The sequence below is a fragment of the Balearica regulorum genome, chromosome 2, assembly GCF_011004875.1.
Source record: "Balearica regulorum gibbericeps isolate bBalReg1 chromosome 2, bBalReg1.pri, whole genome shotgun sequence".
In the NCBI taxonomy this organism is placed as follows: Eukaryota; Metazoa; Chordata; class Aves; order Gruiformes; family Gruidae; genus Balearica; species Balearica regulorum.
In genome coordinates, this window is record NC_046185.1 from 113966519 (window position 1) to 113986569 (window position 20051).

General features: G+C 54.8%; 1 protein-coding gene across 7 annotated transcripts in view; it reads right to left on the reverse strand.

The window, feature by feature from the left end:
• The window catches only part of PDE1C (phosphodiesterase 1C), a 406330-nt gene that overhangs the window by 48056 nt on the left and 338223 nt on the right, over positions 1-20051 (reverse strand). For all 7 annotated transcript variants that reach the window (XM_075745401.1, XM_075745405.1, XM_075745406.1 and 4 more), the window contains one exon: positions 18755-18820. In XM_075745401.1, coding sequence (XP_075601516.1) covers positions 18755-18820 — 66 coding nt within the window. The remainder of the gene's footprint in view (positions 1-18754; positions 18821-20051) is intronic.

A 20051-nucleotide genomic window follows, 5' to 3' on the forward strand; every position in this document is an offset into this window, starting at 1 on the left:
CAAGACAAAGGCTGAGAGGGCTTTCAAGAAAGGTATCAAGGATGAAGGCCAAAGGAGGAAAAGAGCTCTTGAAGCGCGAGGGAAAATATGGTCAAGAAGACAAAGCAATTCAGGACTTCTTTCCCAGAAGAAGACCTCACCGTAAAGAGTGTAGTAGCACAAGTCCCTTGGCGCATTAGTAAGGAATGCTGAGGACATCATGCACGCCCTCTGTGTCTCTGCAGAGGTCATGCAGAGGGAACCAAAGCCCTTTCTCTAAGCTCTAGCATCACCACGACCAAGTGAATGCCTGTGGTACAAAGGCCCTTCTTTATTGACATAGCCTGCAGGCACAGATGAATTGCCAGGAATGCCCAGCAGCTGTGCCCGGGGCAAGGCCACCAAGGGCAGGGACAGCCCCCTGGGCCTCCTGGGCATGGGGACCGCCTCGGGGCCAGCACCCCAAAGGCCGGCCTGCCTGCCTTCCTTCCTGCCTGCCTGCCTGCCTGCCTTCCTGCCTGCCTGCCTTCCTTCTTTCCTTCCTCCAAAGGATGCTGGGCGGAGGGGCGGAGGGCGGGGCTGCGGTGGGCGGGGCTGCGCATGGGGGGCCTCAGCACCCCCATGTCACAGTGGCAGCGCCCGGCAACGCAGCAGTCACAATGCCCCGGGGCAGGATAAAAGGGGCATCCTCCCGTGTGCCGCTGCCAGAGCTCGCCCACGGGCAGCTCAAAGCCATGCGAAAGTTCTGGAGGAGCCGGTGGACTTCCTCGGCAGAGGCTGAGGGAGGAAGAACGGAAGCTGGACGAGCCTGCGGGATGGAGATTCTCTGCTGCAAGGACAGCTCCTGGCGGGGCCACCTTCAAAGCCCATCTGATGGAAGGAGGGAGGGAAATCCTGCTGCAGCCTTGGGGGAACAGACGCAAGCCCCTCAGGAAACGAGAACCATCACCAACCCCTGGAGGTGCCCGGGGCTATCAGGCCTTTTCCGCTGGATAGCCGTGGCCAGAGCAAGGGAATGCCTTCTTGAGACCCACTGCAGAGCTCGCCGTCCTCATCCCCCGTGGAGCCAGGGGCAGCAGCCGTAAGAAAGGGGAGGATGCAGAGAGGTTGCAAGGGGTCCCGGTGCTTTGGAGCACCCGCTGGTGTCCCACTGGACACCTTGCCCCCAAGGTCGAGCAGGCCGGGGGCTCTTGGCCACTCTGGGAAGCCCCTGAGATGGCTCCAGGCTGAGGGAGACCAGGGCTTGGGCATCTCTCTCCTGGGAGGCGTGACCAGCCTGCCTGTGGGAGGAGGAGGAGGAGGCCGGTCTTGCTCACGTGCTCAGGGAATAGCCGATCGCCAGCGCCGCTGGGGTCAGGAAGGAATTTTCCCCCGGGGCAGATTGGCACTGGTCCCCGGGGGTTTTTTGCCTTCCTCTGCAGCACTGAGCACGACCACTTGTCAGGGCTCCTCCCCTCCATTTTGGCTCGGTCACTGCCTGCTGCTCATGCACCACGAAGATGGCCTCTCGTGCCCTGCAGCTGGGGGGAGGAAGGCTTTTTTTTCCCCCCGGTGGGCTAGCAAGTGTCCCCGGGGGTTTTTTGCCTTCCTCCGCGGCTTTGAGCACCGGCCCCTTGCCAGGCCTGCTTTGGGCCATTTTGGCCAGGTGCCTGCTGCTCATGCTCCACGAAGGTGGCCCTCGTGCCCCGCATCCGGGGGGAGGAAGCTTTCTAGACCCCCAGGGCGGGCCCCAACGGAGGCCCCCGGGGCTTGCTTCTTGTCCTCTGTAGCACTGAGCACAGCCCCTCAGCGGGGCTCCTCTGGCCCCTTTCGGCTAGGGTCTTGCCTCCTGCTCTTGCACCTCCAAGGTGCCACTCTCTTGACTCCTGGCTCTCTCGGGCTCTCTTGTCCGGTGCAGCTTCCTAGCGGGAGCAAGCTCTGCTCTTCCCTTGGCTCCCTTTCCCCAGGGGTTCTTGCTGCTGCAGAACAGCCTGCCTTTTTGGAAGGGCTCCAGCCTTGCTGCACCACCAGCAGCAGCTGCCACTTGGCAGCTCTCCCTGCGGGCAATCCAAGCGCAGGGCAGGCGCAAGCGCGCTTTTCACGCATCGCTGGCCGAGAAGCACAGCGCAGCAAGCTTTGGAAAGCCAAAAGTATGCTTTTGTCATCGCTAGGCACCAATGTGTGCAAAATATCCCACGGTACCACACACCACCTCTCTTCTTCTGCTTCGTCTACTTCTTCTTCTTTTGTGTGTGGTCGGTCCTGATCCTCATTCGTCACGCTCGCTCTCTTCAGGAAACAGGGACTGCTTGGCCTGCATTGCTGATGCTGCTTTCTGCAGCTCTGTCCCTTGCCTTTGCCAGACTGCAAGGGATGTTTTTTCTAAACGGAAGAAGACGTCAGCCTGCTCCAGGCCACACATGCACATTGTCTTTATGCTCGTCAGCAGTGGCTCTGAAAAGATTCAGGAAAATAAAATAAAATCCTGTTTCCACTTGCAACCTTTGTGTGATGTGTCCTTGAAAGTGTTTTTGGAGCTGAAAAGCCCCTGCCATTTCAGGCAAATAACTGTCTCATCGCTACGACTCATGGGGAGCACGTTGAATAAACAAGGGAAGGGAAGGGAAGGGAAGGGAAGGGAAGGGAAGGGAAGGGAAGGGAAGGGAAGGGAAGGGAAGGGAAGGGAAGGGAAGAGGTGATGCTATGTTGTGCCTGAAAAGCTGTGACCTAGGTGTGAGGGTTCCATCCAGGAGAGGGGCTCTCTGCAGTGCAGGTCCCAGGCCCATCCAGGAGATGGGGTCAGAGATGAGCACACCTCAGATGCTCTCCTGTAGACATCGATGGTTGGCCACGCTGGAGACAGAGTCTTGGGCCAGATGGACCTTCTCTCTGATGGAGTACGGTTGTTCCCAGGCTCTTGTGTTTCAGCAGGTTGGCTTTTTTAGCTTTCTGCACGCATTGCCCCAGTTTTGCAAACTAATGACCATGTGTCTGCTCAGAGATTGTTTTTCAAAATTTCTTTCATTTATTAAAGAAAAAAAACCAAGTTCCTTTCTACCTGAATGGCGTCATCAGTAATGTTATCACACCGACATTCTCAGGTGGAGTCAGGCGGGCATCTAAAAAGCAAAGGCTTCAGTCCTCCTGGGCAGCTATCGTACGGGCGCTTAGGGCCTCGTAAAGAGAGGCTGTTGCCTTTTAGTGTCGGATGGCCACCTGGCCAGCCACCTCCTCACCCCTATCAGCCTTCCCAGCAACAACCTTCCTCTTCACTAAACGCCTGCACAGGCCATTTCAAAAATCGTCAGCAACCGTCAGTCACACTCCTGGAGACTAAAGCAGATCCCCGCAGACAGCAGTGCCACCGACTGCGTCGCACTGACCCGCCAGGGTTGCCTCTCCTGTAGCTTTTGCAGCGCCTGGGCTGCTTTGGCACTTTCGCCAAGGAAACCTGCACAACGGAAGCTGGCTGCGTGCTGGCTGGGGCTCTTTGCTTCCCTAGGAGGCAGACAGCCACTTTGGAAGCGACGGGACTGACAGCACCAGGTTCGTGTTCGGAGCCCACCCAGGCAGCCCGTCTGGTGCTCTGCGGGCCGGTGCGGGGCTGGATCTGCTGGCCGCGACTGCCTGGAGCTGGACTCCAGCAGGCTACCGCTGGGCTAACACATCTCTCGGGCTCCGCCCTTTATGCTTGGCTGTCATCAGCTGTAGGAAAGAGGTGAGGTTCGTGGTCAGGTCTTTTGAATTTGGATTGCAGAAAAGCATCGCCCGAGAAAGGTAGGTTTCCTTGTCCACATCATCTTCTGGATTCCATGGCATCCCTGAGGCAGAAAAGGCTCTGTCTCATGCTATGCTTCTACGGCCCCCATCCTCCCGACCAGCTGAAGCTCTGACAGAAGACATGTCCCCGACATCAGTCACCCCTGCGTGAAGAACTGCAGGGTAGAAAGAGCTAACACGACGTCAGGTGGCGCGCCATGAGTTTCTGCTCCCCTTTGGAAACCTTGGAGTAGGCCAGTGTTCCTGGAGGCATGAGTAGGTCACGGGGGCACGAGGAGCCACCACCAGTGTGATCCAGGCAAATGCATTCCGGTGTGTCAGGCAAGAAAGGCAAGCAGTGTGCAAAGCCCTGCTGAGCACTCCTGTACCCGTACCACTACGGCCGTTTCGCATTCCTCGGGTTCGAGAAAGACAAATTCCCCAATTCTGGGACAAAGGCAGACAAAGACTAAGCAGTTGATGAGCGGCATGGCAGGCCTCCAGGAGAAGACGACGACTGGAAGGAGCAAGACAAAGGCTGAGAGGGCTTTCAAGAAAGGTATCAAGGATGAAGGCCAAAGGAGGAAAAGAGCTCTTGAAGCGCGAGGGAAAATATGGTCAAGAAGACAAAGCAATTCAGGACTTCTTTCCCAGAAGAAGACCTCACCGTAAAGAGTGTAGTAGCACAAGTCCCTTGGCGCATTAGTAAGGAATGCTGAGGACATCATGCACGCCCTCTGTGTCTCTGCAGAGGTCATGCAGAGGGAACCAAAGCCCTTTCTCTAAGCTCTAGCATCACCACGACCAAGTGAATGCCTGTGGTACAAAGGCCCTTCTTTATTGACATAGCCTGCAGGCACAGATGAATTGCCAGGAATGCCCAGCAGCTGTGCCCGGGGCAAGGCCACCAAGGGCAGGGACAGCCCCCTGGGCCTCCTGGGCATGGGGACCGCCTCGGGGCCAGCACCCCAAAGGCCGGCCTGCCTGCCTTCCTTCCTGCCTGCCTGCCTGCCTGCCTTCCTGCCTGCCTGCCTTCCTTCTTTCCTTCCTCCAAAGGATGCTGGGCGGAGGGGCGGAGGGCGGGGCTGCGGTGGGCGGGGCTGCGCATGGGGGGCCTCAGCACCCCCATGTCACAGTGGCAGCGCCCGGCAACGCAGCAGTCACAATGCCCCGGGGCAGGATAAAAGGGGCATCCTCCCGTGTGCCGCTGCCAGAGCTCGCCCACGGGCAGCTCAAAGCCATGCGAAAGTTCTGGAGGAGCCGGTGGACTTCCTCGGCAGAGGCTGAGGGAGGAAGAACGGAAGCTGGACGAGCCTGCGGGATGGAGATTCTCTGCTGCAAGGACAGCTCCTGGCGGGGCCACCTTCAAAGCCCATCTGATGGAAGGAGGGAGGGAAATCCTGCTGCAGCCTTGGGGGAACAGACGCAAGCCCCTCAGGAAACGAGAACCATCACCAACCCCTGGAGGTGCCCGGGGCTATCAGGCCTTTTCCGCTGGATAGCCGTCGCCAGAGCAAGGGAATGCCTTCTTGAGACCCACTGCAGAGCTCGCCGTCCTCATCCCCCGTGGAGCCAGGGGCAGCAGCCGTAAGAAAGGGGAGGATGCAGAGAGGTTGCAAGGGGTCCCGGTGCTTTGGAGCACCCGCTGGTGTCCCACTGGACACCTTGCCCCCAAGGTCGAGCAGGCCGGGGGCTCTTGGCCACTCTGGGAAGCCCCTGAGATGGCTCCAGGCTGAGGGAGACCAGGGCTTGGGCATCTCTCTCCTGGGAGACGTGACCAGCCTGCCTGTGGGAGGAGGAGGAGGAGGCCGGTCTTGCTCACGTGCTCAGGGAATAGCCGATCGCCAGCGCCGCTGGGGTCAGGAAGGAATTTTCCCCCGGGGCAGATTGGCACTGGTCCCCGGGGGTTTTTTGCCTTCCTCTGCAGCACTGAGCACGACCACTTGTCAGGGCTCCTCCCCTCCATTTTGGCTCGGTCACTGCCTGCTGCTCATGCACCACGAAGATGGCCTCTCGTGCCCTGCAGCTGGGGGGAGGAAGGCTTTTTTTTCCCCCCGGTGGGCTAGCAAGTGTCCCCGGGGGTTTTTTGCCTTCCTCTGCGGCTTTGAGCACCGGCCCCTTGCCAGGCCTGCTTTGGGCCATTTTGGCCAGGTGCCTGCTGCTCATGCTCCACGAAGGTGGCCCTCGTGCCCCGCATCCGGGGGGAGGAAGCTTTCTAGACCCCCAGGGCGGGCCCCAACGGAGGCCCCCGGGGCTTGCTTCTTGTCCTCTGTAGCACTGAGCACAGCCCCTCAGCGGGGCTCCTCTGGCCCCTTTCGGCTAGGGTCTTGCCTCCTGCTCTTGCACCTCCAAGGTGCCACTCTCTTGACTCCTGGCTCTCTCGGGCTCTCTTGTCCGGTGCAGCTTCCTAGCGGGAGCAAGCTCTGCTCTTCCCTTGGCTCCCTTTCCCCAGGGGTTCTTGCTGCTGCAGAACAGCCTGCCTTTTTGGAAGGGCTCCAGCCTTGCTGCACCACCAGCAGCAGCTGCCACTTGGCAGCTCTCCCTGCGGGCAATCCAAGCGCAGGGCAGGCGCAAGCGCGCTTTTCACGCATCGCTGGCCGAGAAGCACAGCGCAGCAAGCTTTGGAAAGCCAAAAGTATGCTTTTGTCATCGCTAGGCACCAATGTGTGCAAAATATCCCACGGTACCACACACCACCTCTCTTCTTCTGCTTCGTCTACTTCTTCTTCTTTTGTGTGTGGTCGGTCCTGATCCTCATTCGTCACGCTCGCTCTCTTCAGGAAACAGGGACTGCTTGGCCTGCATTGCTGATGCTGCTTTCTGCAGCTCTGTCCCTTGCCTTTGCCAGACTGCAAGGGATGTTTTTTCTAAACGGAAGAAGACGTCAGCCTGCTCCAGGCCACACATGCACATTGTCTTTATGCTCGTCAGCAGTGGCTCTGAAAAGATTCAGGAAAATAAAATAAAATCCTGTTTCCACTTGCAACCTTTGTGTGATGTGTCCTTGAAAGTGTTTTTGGAGCTGAAAAGCCCCTGCCATTTCAGGCAAATAACTGTCTCATCGCTACGACTCATGGGGAGCACGTTGAATAAACAAGGGAAGGGAAGGGAAGGGAAGGGAAGGGAAGGGAAGGGAAGGGAAGGGAAGGGAAGGGAAGGGAAGGGAAGGGAAGAGGTGATGCTATGTTGTGCCTGAAAAGCTGTGACCTAGGTGTGAGGGTTCCATCCAGGAGAGGGGCTCTCTGCAGTGCAGGTCCCAGGCCCATCCAGGAGATGGGGTCAGAGATGAGCACACCTCAGATGCTCTCCTGTAGACATCGATGGTTGGCCACGCTGGAGACAGAGTCTTGGGCCAGATGGACCTTCTCTCTGATGGAGTACGGTTGTTCCCAGGCTCTTGTGTTTCAGCAGGTTGGCTTTTTTAGCTTTCTGCACGCATTGCCCCAGTTTTGCAAACTAATGACCATGTGTCTGCTCAGAGATTGTTTTTCAAAATTTCTTTCATTTATTAAAGAAAAAAAACCAAGTTCCTTTCTACCTGAATGGCGTCATCAGTAATGTTATCACACCGACATTCTCAGGTGGAGTCAGGCGGGCATCTAAAAAGCAAAGGCTTCAGTCCTCCTGGGCAGCTATCGTACGGGCGCTTAGGGCCTCGTAAAGAGAGGCTGTTGCCTTTTAGTGTCGGATGGCCACCTGGCCAGCCACCTCCTCACCCCTATCAGCCTTCCCAGCAACAACCTTCCTCTTCACTAAACGCCTGCACAGGCCATTTCAAAAATCGTCAGCAACCGTCAGTCACACTCCTGGAGACTAAAGCAGATCCCCGCAGACAGCAGTGCCACCGACTGCGTCGCACTGACCCGCCAGGGTTGCCTCTCCTGTAGCTTTTGCAGCGCCTGGGCTGCTTTGGCACTTTTGCCAAGGAAACCTGCACAACGGAAGCTGGCTGCGTGCCGGCTGGGGCTCTTTGCTTCCCTAGGAGGCAGACAGCCACTTTGGAAGCGACGGGACTGACAGCACCAGGTTCGTGTTCGGAGCCCACCCAGGCAGCCCGTCTGGTGCTCTGCGGGCCGGTGCGGGGCTGGATCTGCTGGCCGCGACTGCCTGGAGCTGGACTCCAGCAGGCTACCGCTGGGCTAACACATCTCTCGGGCTCCGCCCTTTATGCTTGGCTGTCATCAGCTGTAGGAAAGAGGTGAGGTTCGTGGTCAGGTCTTTTGAATTTGGATTGCAGAAAAGCATCGCCCGAGAAAGGTAGGTTTCCTTGTCCACATCATCTTCTGGATTCCATGGCATCCCTGAGGCAGAAAAGGCTCTGTCTCATGCTATGCTTCTACGGCCCCCATCCTCCCGACCAGCTGAAGCTCTGACAGAAGACATGTCCCCGACATCAGTCACCCCTGCGTGAAGAACTGCAGGGTAGAAAGAGCTAACACGACGTCAGGTGGCGCGCCATGAGTTTCTGCTCCCCTTTGGAAACCTTGGAGTAGGCCAGTGTTCCTGGAGGCATGAGTAGGTCACGGGGGCACGAGGAGCCACCACCAGTGTGATCCAGGCAAATGCATTCCGGTGTGTCAGGCAAGAAAGGCAAGCAGTGTGCAAAGCCCTGCTGAGCACTCCTGTACCCGTACCACTACGGCCGTTTCGCATTCCTCGGGTTCGAGAAAGACAAATTCCCCAATTCTGGGACAAAGGCAGACAAAGACTAAGCAGTTGATGAGCGGCATGGCAGGCCTCCAGGAGAAGACGACGACTGGAAGGAGCAAGACAAAGGCTGAGAGGGCTTTCAAGAAAGGTATCAAGGATGAAGGCCAAAGGAGGAAAAGAGCTCTTGAAGCGCGAGGGAAAATATGGTCAAGAAGACAAAGCAATTCAGGACTTCTTTCCCAGAAGAAGACCTCACCGTAAAGAGTGTAGTAGCACAAGTCCCTTGGCGCATTAGTAAGGAATGCTGAGGACATCATGCACGCCCTCTGTGTCTCTGCAGAGGTCATGCAGAGGGAACCAAAGCCCTTTCTCTAAGCTCTAGCATCACCACGACCAAGTGAATGCCTGTGGTACAAAGGCCCTTCTTTATTGACATAGCCTGCAGGCACAGATGAATTGCCAGGAATGCCCAGCAGCTGTGCCCGGGGCAAGGCCACCAAGGGCAGGGACAGCCCCCTGGGCCTCCTGGGCATGGGGACCGCCTCGGGGCCAGCACCCCAAAGGCCGGCCTGCCTGCCTTCCTTCCTGCCTGCCTGCCTGCCTGCCTTCCTGCCTGCCTGCCTTCCTTCTTTCCTTCCTCCAAAGGATGCTGGGCGGAGGGGCGGAGGGCGGGGCTGCGGTGGGCGGGGCTGCGCATGGGGGGCCTCAGCACCCCCATGTCACAGTGGCAGCGCCCGGCAACGCAGCAGTCACAATGCCCCGGGGCAGGATAAAAGGGGCATCCTCCCGTGTGCCGCTGCCAGAGCTCGCCCACGGGCAGCTCAAAGCCATGCGAAAGTTCTGGAGGAGCCGGTGGACTTCCTCGGCAGAGGCTGAGGGAGGAAGAACGGAAGCTGGACGAGCCTGCGGGATGGAGATTCTCTGCTGCAAGGACAGCTCCTGGCGGGGCCACCTTCAAAGCCCATCTGATGGAAGGAGGGAGGGAAATCCTGCTGCAGCCTTGGGGGAACAGACGCAAGCCCCTCAGGAAACGAGAACCATCACCAACCCCTGGAGGTGCCCGGGGCTATCAGGCCTTTTCCGCTGGATAGCCGTGGCCAGAGCAAGGGAATGCCTTCTTGAGACCCACTGCAGAGCTCGCCGTCCTCATCCCCCGTGGAGCCAGGGGCAGCAGCCGTAAGAAAGGGGAGGATGCAGAGAGGTTGCAAGGGGTCCCGGTGCTTTGGAGCACCCGCTGGTGTCCCACTGGACACCTTGCCCCCAAGGTCGAGCAGGCCGGGGGCTCTTGGCCACTCTGGGAAGCCCCTGAGATGGCTCCAGGCTGAGGGAGACCAGGGCTTGGGCATCTCTCTCCTGGGAGGCGTGACCAGCCTGCCTGTGGGAGGAGGAGGAGGAGGCCGGTCTTGCTCACGTGCTCAGGGAATAGCCGATCGCCAGCGCCGCTGGGGTCAGGAAGGAATTTTCCCCCGGGGCAGATTGGCACTGGTCCCCGGGGGTTTTTTGCCTTCCTCTGCAGCACTGAGCACGACCACTTGTCAGGGCTCCTCCCCTCCATTTTGGCTCGGTCACTGCCTGCTGCTCATGCACCACGAAGATGGCCTCTCGTGCCCTGCAGCTGGGGGGAGGAAGGCTTTTTTTTCCCCCCGGTGGGCTAGCAAGTGTCCCCGGGGGTTTTTTGCCTTCCTCTGTGGCTTTGAGCACCGGCCCCTTGCCAGGCCTGCTTTGGGCCATTTTGGCCAGGTGCCTGCTGCTCATGCTCCACGAAGGTGGCCCTCGTGCCCCGCATCCGGGGGGAGGAAGCTTTCTAGACCCCCAGGGCGGGCCCCAACGGAGGCCCCCGGGGCTTGCTTCTTGTCCTCTGTAGCACTGAGCACAGCCCCTCAGCGGGGCTCCTCTGGCCCCTTTCGGCTAGGGTCTTGCCTCCTGCTCTTGCACCTCCAAGGTGCCACTCTCTTGACTCCTGGCTCTCTCGGGCTCTCTTGTCCGGTGCAGCTTCCTAGCGGGAGCAAGCTCTGCTCTTCCCTTGGCTCCCTTTCCCCAGGGGTTCTTGCTGCTGCAGAACAGCCTGCCTTTTTGGAAGGGCTCCAGCCTTGCTGCACCACCAGCAGCAGCTGCCACTTGGCAGCTCTCCCTGCGGGCAATCCAAGCGCAGGGCAGGCGCAAGCGCGCTTTTCACGCATCGCTGGCCGAGAAGCACAGCGCAGCAAGCTTTGGAAAGCCAAAAGTATGCTTTTGTCATCGCTAGGCACCAATGTGTGCAAAATATCCCACGGTACCACACACCACCTCTCTTCTTCTGCTTCGTCTACTTCTTCTTCTTTTGTGTGTGGTCGGTCCTGATCCTCATTCGTCACGCTCGCTCTCTTCAGGAAACAGGGACTGCTTGGCCTGCATTGCTGATGCTGCTTTCTGCAGCTCTGTCCCTTGCCTTTGCCAGACTGCAAGGGATGTTTTTTCTAAACGGAAGAAGACGTCAGCCTGCTCCAGGCCACACATGCACATTGTCTTTATGCTCGTCAGCAGTGGCTCTGAAAAGATTCAGGAAAATAAAATAAAATCCTGTTTCCACTTGCAACCTTTGTGTGATGTGTCCTTGAAAGTGTTTTTGGAGCTGAAAAGCCCCTGCCATTTCAGGCAAATAACTGTCTCATCGCTACGACTCATGGGGAGCACGTTGAATAAACAAGGGAAGGGAAGGGAAGGGAAGGGAAGGGAAGGGAAGGGAAGGGAAGGGAAGGGAAGGGAAGGGAAGGGAAGGGAAGAGGTGATGCTATGTTGTGCCTGAAAAGCTGTGACCTAGGTGTGAGGGTTCCATCCAGGAGAGGGGCTCTCTGCAGTGCAGGTCCCAGGCCCATCCAGGAGATGGGGTCAGAGATGAGCACACCTCAGATGCTCTCCTGTAGACATCGATGGTTGGCCACGCTGGAGACAGAGTCTTGGGCCAGATGGACCTTCTCTCTGATGGAGTACGGTTGTTCCCAGGCTCTTGTGTTTCAGCAGGTTGGCTTTTTTAGCTTTCTGCACGCATTGCCCCAGTTTTGCAAACTAATGACCATGTGTCTGCTCAGAGATTGTTTTTCAAAATTTCTTTCATTTATTAAAGAAAAAAAACCAAGTTCCTTTCTACCTGAATGGCGTCATCAGTAATGTTATCACACCGACATTCTCAGGTGGAGTCAGGCGGGCATCTAAAAAGCAAAGGCTTCAGTCCTCCTGGGCAGCTATCGTACGGGCGCTTAGGGCCTCGTAAAGAGAGGCTGTTGCCTTTTAGTGTCGGATGGCCACCTGGCCAGCCACCTCCTCACCCCTATCAGCCTTCCCAGCAACAACCTTCCTCTTCACTAAACGCCTGCACAGGCCATTTCAAAAATCGTCAGCAACCGTCAGTCACACTCCTGGAGACTAAAGCAGATCCCCGCAGACAGCAGTGCCACCGACTGCGTCGCACTGACCCGCCAGGGTTGCCTCTCCTGTAGCTTTTGCAGCGCCTGGGCTGCTTTGGCACTTTTGCCAAGGAAACCTGCACAACGGAAGCTGGCTGCGTGCCGGCTGGGGCTCTTTGCTTCCCTAGGAGGCAGACAGCCACTTTGGAAGCGACGGGACTGACAGCACCAGGTTCGTGTTCGGAGCCCACCCAGGCAGCCCGTCTGGTGCTCTGCGGGCCGGTGCGGGGCTGGATCTGCTGGCCGCGACTGCCTGGAGCTGGACTCCAGCAGGCTACCGCTGGGCTAACACATCTCTCGGGCTCCGCCCTTTATGCTTGGCTGTCATCAGCTGTAGGAAAGAGGTGAGGTTCGTGGTCAGGTCTTTTGAATTTGGATTGCAGAAAAGCATCGCCCGAGAAAGGTAGGTTTCCTTGTCCACATCATCTTCTGGATTCCATGGCATCCCTGAGGCAGAAAAGGCTCTGTCTCATGCTATGCTTCTACGGCCCCCATCCTCCCGACCAGCTGAAGCTCTGACAGAAGACATGTCCCCGACATCAGTCACCCCTGCGTGAAGAACTGCAGGGTAGAAAGAGCTAACACGACGTCAGGTGGCGCGCCATGAGTTTCTGCTCCCCTTTGGAAACCTTGGAGTAGGCCAGTGTTCCTGGAGGCATGAGTAGGTCACGGGGGCACGAGGAGCCACCACCAGTGTGATCCAGGCAAATGCATTCCGGTGTGTCAGGCAAGAAAGGCAAGCAGTGTGCAAAGCCCTGCTGAGCACTCCTGTACCCGTACCACTACGGCCGTTTCGCATTCCTCGGGTTCGAGAAAGACAAATTCCCCAATTCTGGGACAAAGGCAGACAAAGACTAAGCAGTTGATGAGCGGCATGGCAGGCCTCCAGGAGAAGACGACGACTGGAAGGAGCAAGACAAAGGCTGAGAGGGCTTTCAAGAAAGGTATCAAGGATGAAGGCCAAAGGAGGAAAAGAGCTCTTGAAGCGCGAGGGAAAATATGGTCAAGAAGACAAAGCAATTCAGGACTTCTTTCCCAGAAGAAGACCTCACCGTAAAGAGTGTAGTAGCACAAGTCCCTTGGCGCATTAGTAAGGAATGCTGAGGACATCATGCACGCCCTCTGTGTCTCTGCAGAGGTCATGCAGAGGGAACCAAAGCCCTTTCTCTAAGCTCTAGCATCACCACGACCAAGTGAATGCCTGTGGTACAAAGGCCCTTCTTTATTGACATAGCCTGCAGGCACAGATGAATTGCCAGGAATGCCCAGCAGCTGTGCCCGGGGCAAGGCCACCAAGGGCAGGGACAGCCCCCTGGGCCTCCTGGGCATGGGGACCGCCTCGGGGCCAGCACCCCAAAGGCCGGCCTGCCTGCCTTCCTTCCTGCCTGCCTGCCTGCCTGCCTTCCTGCCTGCCTGCCTTCCTTCTTTCCTTCCTCCAAAGGATGCTGGGCGGAGGGGCGGAGGGCGGGGCTGCGGTGGGCGGGGCTGCGCATGGGGGGCCTCAGCACCCCCATGTCACAGTGGCAGCGCCCGGCAACGCAGCAGTCACAATGCCCCGGGGCAGGATAAAAGGGGCATCCTCCCGTGTGCCGCTGCCAGAGCTCGCCCACGGGCAGCTCAAAGCCATGCGAAAGTTCTGGAGGAGCCGGTGGACTTCCTCGGCAGAGGCTGAGGGAGGAAGAACGGAAGCTGGACGAGCCTGCGGGATGGAGATTCTCTGCTGCAAGGACAGCTCCTGGCGGGGCCACCTTCAAAGCCCATCTGATGGAAGGAGGGAGGGAAATCCTGCTGCAGCCTTGGGGGAACAGACGCAAGCCCCTCAGGAAACGAGAACCATCACCAACCCCTGGAGGTGCCCGGGGCTATCAGGCCTTTTCCGCTGGATAGCCGTGGCCAGAGCAAGGGAATGCCTTCTTGAGACCCACTGCAGAGCTCGCCGTCCTCATCCCCCGTGGAGCCAGGGGCAGCAGCCGTAAGAAAGGGGAGGATGCAGAGAGGTTGCAAGGGGTCCCGGTGCTTTGGAGCACCCGCTGGTGTCCCACTGGACACCTTGCCCCCAAGGTCGAGCAGGCCGGGGGCTCTTGGCCACTCTGGGAAGCCCCTGAGATGGCTCCAGGCTGAGGGAGACCAGGGCTTGGGCATCTCTCTCCTGGGAGGCGTGACCAGCCTGCCTGTGGGAGGAGGAGGAGGAGGCCGGTCTTGCTCACGTGCTCAGGGAATAGCCGATCGCCAGCGCCGCTGGGGTCAGGAAGGAATTTTCCCCCGGGGCAGATTGGCACTGGTCCCCGGGGGTTTTTTGCCTTCCTCTGCAGCACTGAGCACGACCACTTGTCAGGGCTCCTCCCCTCCATTTTGGCTCGGTCACTGCCTGCTGCTCATGCACCACGAAGATGGCCTCTCGTGCCCTGCAGCTGGGGGGAGGAAGGCTTTTTTTTCCCCCCGGTGGGCGAGCAAGTGTCCCCGGGGGTTTTTTGCCTTCCTCTGTGGCTTTGAGCACCGGCCCCTTGCCAGGCCTGCTTTGGGCCATTTTGGCCAGGTGCCTGCTGCTCATGCTCCACGAAGGTGGCCCTCGTGCCCCGCATCCGGGGGGAGGAAGCTTGCTAGAACCCCAGGGCGGGCCCCAACGGAGGCCCCCGGGGCTTGCTTCTTGTCCTCTGTAGCACTGAGCACAGCCCCTCAGCGGGGCTCCTCTGGCCCCTTTCGGCTAGGGTCTTGCCTCCTGCTCTTGCACCTCCAAGGTGCCACTCTCTTGACTCCTGGCTCTCTCGGGCTCTCTTGTCCGGTGCAGCTTCCTAGCGGGAGCAAGCTCTGCTCTTCCCTTGGCTCCCTTTCCCCAGGGGTTCTTGCTGCTGCAGAACAGCCTGCCTTTTTGGAAGGGCTCCAGCCTTGCTGCACCACCACCAGCAGCTGCCACTTGGCAGCTCTCCCTGCGGGCAATCCAAGCGCAGGGCAGGCGCAAGCGCGCTTTTCACGCATCGCTGGCCGAGAAGCACAGCGCAGCAAGCTTTGGAAAGCCAAAAGTATGCTTTTGTCATCGCTAGGCACCAATGTGTGCAAAATATCCCACGGTACCACACACCACCTCTCTTCTTCTGCTTCGTCTACTTCTTCTTCTTTTGTGTGTGGTCGGTCCTGATCCTCATTCGTCACGCTCGCTCTCTTCAGGAAACAGGGACTGCTTGGCCTGCATTGCTGATGCTGCTTTCTGCAGCTCTGTCCCTTGCCTTTGCCAGACTGCAAGGGATGTTTTTTCTAAACGGAAGAAGACGTCAGCCTGCTCCAGGCCACACATGCACATTGTCTTTATGCTCGTCAGCAGTGGCTCTGAAAAGATTCAGGAAAATAAAATAAAATCCTGTTTCCACTTGCAACCTTTGTGTGATGTGTCCTTGAAAGTGTTTTTGGAGCTGAAAAGCCCCTGCCATTTCAGGCAAATAACTGTCTCATCGCTACGACTCATGGGGAGCACGTTGAATAAACAAGGGAAGGGAAGGGAAGGGAAGGGAAGGGAAGGGAAGGGAAGGGAAGGGAAGGGAAGGGAAGGGAAGGGAAGGGAAGGGAAGGGAAGGGAAGGGAAGGGAAGGGAAGGGAAGGGAAGGGAAGGGAAGGTGAGAGGGAGAAGAGAAAAGACAGGTAAAGTGATGGGATCGGAAGGGAAGGGAAGAGGAGAGGGAGAAAAGACAAGAGAATACAATACAAGAGAGAAGATTAAGAGGTGATGCTATGTTGTGCCTGAAAAGCTGTGACCTAGGTGTGAGGGCTCCATCCAGGACAGGGGCTCTCTGCAGTGCAGGTCCCAGGCCCATCCAGGAGACAGGGGCAGAGACGGGCACACCTACAAGATGGCTCAGGCAGTCATTGAAGGCCCCAGGCTGAGCTGATATACGTTCCTGGGTCTCTTGGTAGGAGACGGTGCAGGTGGGGGTTTTAGGGGATGCCCGTCCCAGCCATTGAGGTCTATGAGCACCCCCAGAGCCCTCACAGAAGGGGGCCCAAATGTTTCCAAGTTATGCAAAGAAAAATGTGATCACTCAGTGTTTTTCAGTAACACATGTTTACATCAATGCCTCTACTGTGCTTCATTGCCACATCAAGTATATTGTCCTTTAAGAAATGGGTGGTTCTTCCTCATTGCACTGAGAAAAAAGAGTCGTTTTAGGATGCAGCCATGGTGCCTGCAGCAGCTGGTCTGCCTGCCTCACTGAGAGATGTGGCTGAGCTGCCGACGGACTCTGGTTTCACCAATGGTCAAGCCCAAGTGGGAGCACTGCCAGGGCACTCTCATGCACACAGCCACCTAACCTCGTAAATCTCCCCCAGCTTTGCGATCTCTTGGGTATTTCTTCTTCTGGTGCACTTTGAATTCACAAGGCACAAATCAGAAGGTGGCAATGAGGTGGACCGACCAGCCTGCCAGCAAAGAGACGAACGGTATGACACACGCACATGCCTGTTCTCATCCGCCTCACTCCTTCAGAAGTGAGACTAAACCCACCCCAGTAAAGCTTCCCCTTTTTATTCAAGATGCTGTATGTGATTTGCAGAAAAAATAACAGACAATAACATTTGCTCAATAAGAAAATAGTGTGTGTTTACAGCATACTTTCTTAACTACACATTAATTTGTGGCTGCTTCCAGCAAAAGCCCCCCCCCCCCCCCCAAACATGATCTATATAGAGCATAAAGAAACACCACCATAATGGCTGTAAACAAAATGTGTTGCTGGACTCTATACATGGAAAATATTGCAGTATTATCTATTCCCCATCACATACTGTAAATAGCTGCAAGGGAAGGGCTGATTCGCAAACCGTACCAGAGTAAACACTTTGCTGTGCAAGCCATGGTGACAGGGCATGGGAATGAAGAAGGTACCAGCATTAAACAGCCAAATATAGAAAACCCACTGGGTCCCTGAAACAATTGGTGCTGAAACCTACACTGAGGTGTCTAATGATGAGTCAAAACACAGCTAGTCGTTTCCCTCAGTGCCAGACAGAAGGCACCTTCCTACAATTCAACATGACATCGTCACAATGAGTATCACTTCTGGAAGTAAGGCTGGACTGGCAACAAATCCAGCGTCTTTTTGCAAAAAGGGGACACCATTAGGTTGATCACTCTCTTGAAGGTGGATCCTCCCTACTGCTGTTTTTCTAAGTGTAACAGTTAACAGATCCCTAGATCGGATAGTTTTAAAGAGGGGTAAATGTTATTCCCAAACAGATGAGGAATCTGGGGCACACAAGAAAGATTTGAGCAAGATCATTTAGCAAGTCAGCAATAATAAAGGGACTGTACCTGGTAGCTTATGCCAAAACTCTCTCTTCTGCATTTATATTCTCTACCTTCTTATTACGATGGCGGTCTGCAGGCTCAGAACAAGGATCACACATAAGAAGGGATGGGGGATTTGTTGTTTGCAGGTACTCATTAACGGATAGATGGGTTAAAAGTGGTATAGCATTGGAGAAATGGATGAAAAACCCTCCGTAAACATTGCTTGTTAAAAATAAACAAGGGATGAATGCAGACATGCCAAAATGTATAAAAAGTGAGCTAGTTTTGAAATTAGATCTGTTTACATTAGATGAGAGTTATGGCTGTAGTGTGACATGAATGTTTCATTCCACAATTTTTCCTTAAAACAAAACTATACTTTTTTTCTCCAAAAAGCAAGACCTCCAAAGTCTCTCCAAAGAGCAAGATCTCTAAATTCCACCTGCAAGAAAATCCTGGGTGAAAACATCCAAAGCAGTAGCCTCCTCTATGAATAGAACTACAAGAATTTAACTGCTGAGACCCTATGAGAAATAGTAAATATATAAAGGTAATACTTATTGTCACTGCCAATGATGAGAAACTCCGGAAGTTAAGAGAATGTATTTATGATATTTCCTCTTCCATGCTTTCTATCTAAAAAAATGTCTTGGGTTAGATATCTGGGAGTCCTCATGCTGCTCAGAGGTTGAAATTTTACTTTCAGTGATTGTTCTTGTTCTCGAGCAGGACAGTAGTCCATGGAGCACATTGTTTTACTAAGGGAATACAGTGTTTTGAGCTCTCTCACATTCCTGCTCATTCTTTTCCTTACTTACATCCCAGCTGTGCCTGGGGAAACAATCTGCTAAGGTGGTGGCTGCGAAAGAGCACCACATCATGAACAGCTTGGCAACTGAAAAAGCACAGAAACATGCTACTGCTCATTGGCATCTATATATAGAGCCACACCATACCTCATCTGCTGGCACAGCGGCCACTGATCAAAATATCTGTAGTAAAACTTTTCAAGTACTTTGCTTGAAGTTCGGGATTTTTTTGTTGGTGATTTCTTGTTCTTTTCCTGCAGACTTACTCTTTCTTTCGCTTACTGTGAATTATACATATATGAATGCCCTTGCATATGCACATGCAAGACAGTGCCTTGTTCACACTAAGCCATTATTTTGTGCAACTGCTTCATATTACCCTCCCTTTCTTCTCACAGTTGTGTGGGACAAAGATGAAGGGATTAAGAAAATGGTTATCATGGTGAAATGATAAATGACAGCAGATTTTGGTAGATGGGAAGGGCACCAAAAAAGCTATGCTTGGGTCCACAAAACAGCCTTATTTTTTCCCTTCAGCATCTATGTACATGAGATAAAGGCCCAAATTAATTCATCGATTGAATTAAAATAGTCTGTGAAGCTGCACTGCAAGCAACAAAACATAAGGTATTTGTTTAAAAAAACTGAAATGTGGTAAAGACCATTAAAAACAAGAGTTCTTTTGTTAAACCCCAGTGAATGGGTTTAAATTTTTTAACATGACGTGCAAAAGTCATGCCATACCTGGAGAAAAAGTCATCTGTTTATGTCCATCTCCCAAACAGCAGGCACTGTGAGCACCTATTTCAAAAGCTGCACATATAAGCAAATAAAGTGAGGTGGCACCAACTGACCTGGCAATGTAAGGTGGTTTGTTGAGGAACCCGAGCCTGGTAAGTCAGCTGAACGTCGCGCTGGACCTTGAAAAAGAAAGAGTAGTTTCAGGGGAGATGGATGAGCTGTAGTCCTGCCGACCATGAAAATGCTTTTTGTAGCACTGCCACCACTACGAGGTGTTTGTTGTCTTCTTTCTGCCATTTCTTACCCTGGTTTTAGGTGAGGCTAAGTGGGCAAGTAGCCTCACTTCAGGGGACCTTTCCATCTAAAGGAGTCAGTATCAAACATATCTTTCGTCTTTTACCACTTACCGGCTTTGGGTGGAGGTACCAGAGTTATTGATTCTGGAAGTTTCATGTTTCATGTTCTTAAGTTTTGGACTTAGGAACGGTTGCCAGCTGTCAGACAGCTTTCCCTTCATCTACCTCCGTGTCCTCACAGAACTGGCAATTTCCAGTTTTATTGCCCAGCACAGCTCTGAAGGCAGTTACACAGCACTTACCTTGCTTCTGTGGTGGTTCAGCGAGCGGCTGGCATCACTTTGGGAACCACTGGTTGGCAACAGCTCCGGATATTTATGTCACTGGCTATACGCGCCAGAGAAAGGACTCTGATACTGTATTTGCAAGCGGAGGTGAGTCACCCAAATCATTAGATGCCTTTTCCAAACCATCTTTTCTCCCTTCTTGCTTATGTGGCAGTCAGTATTTTTGATTTGAAGATCACAGCTGACAACATCAACACCCTCAGTGTCTAACAGAAATTGGCAGCTTGGCTTCATCTCTACTTGCACTGGACTAGAGGTACATGCAGACTCAAACCAAGCCAGTAAGGCATAAGAATACAAGCAGGTACAGCGGTGAGCACATTGCGTGTTCTTCAGGAAATCGATACCAGTGAACCTCCCAAAGAGGCGAGGAGTGAATTAAAACTGGAATTTCAGGCAAATGGGAATGCACAAAGCCTTTCACACTTGTATTCAATATCGCTGAACTTTACATCCTCCTTAGAGAGAATGGCTTGGTCTCTGCCACTCTTTGTCATGCTTTTTTCCTTTTTTTTAAGGAAATAATCAGATAGAAAACCAGCAGCAGTATGGGAAAATTCTGGTAATTACTTGTGCAGTGCGATGACTACTGCACAGACATCACTGGAGTCTACCTGTGGAATAAGATACTTTGTAGAAGGTGGTATGTAGAGATGTAGCTGAAATGCTGTGAAAGGAGGTTTATAAGCAACACTGGAGCGCAGGACACCAGCCCTGTGGGATCAATACTCATGCTCCAAGTGGCACAGGAAAAAAAAAAAATCACA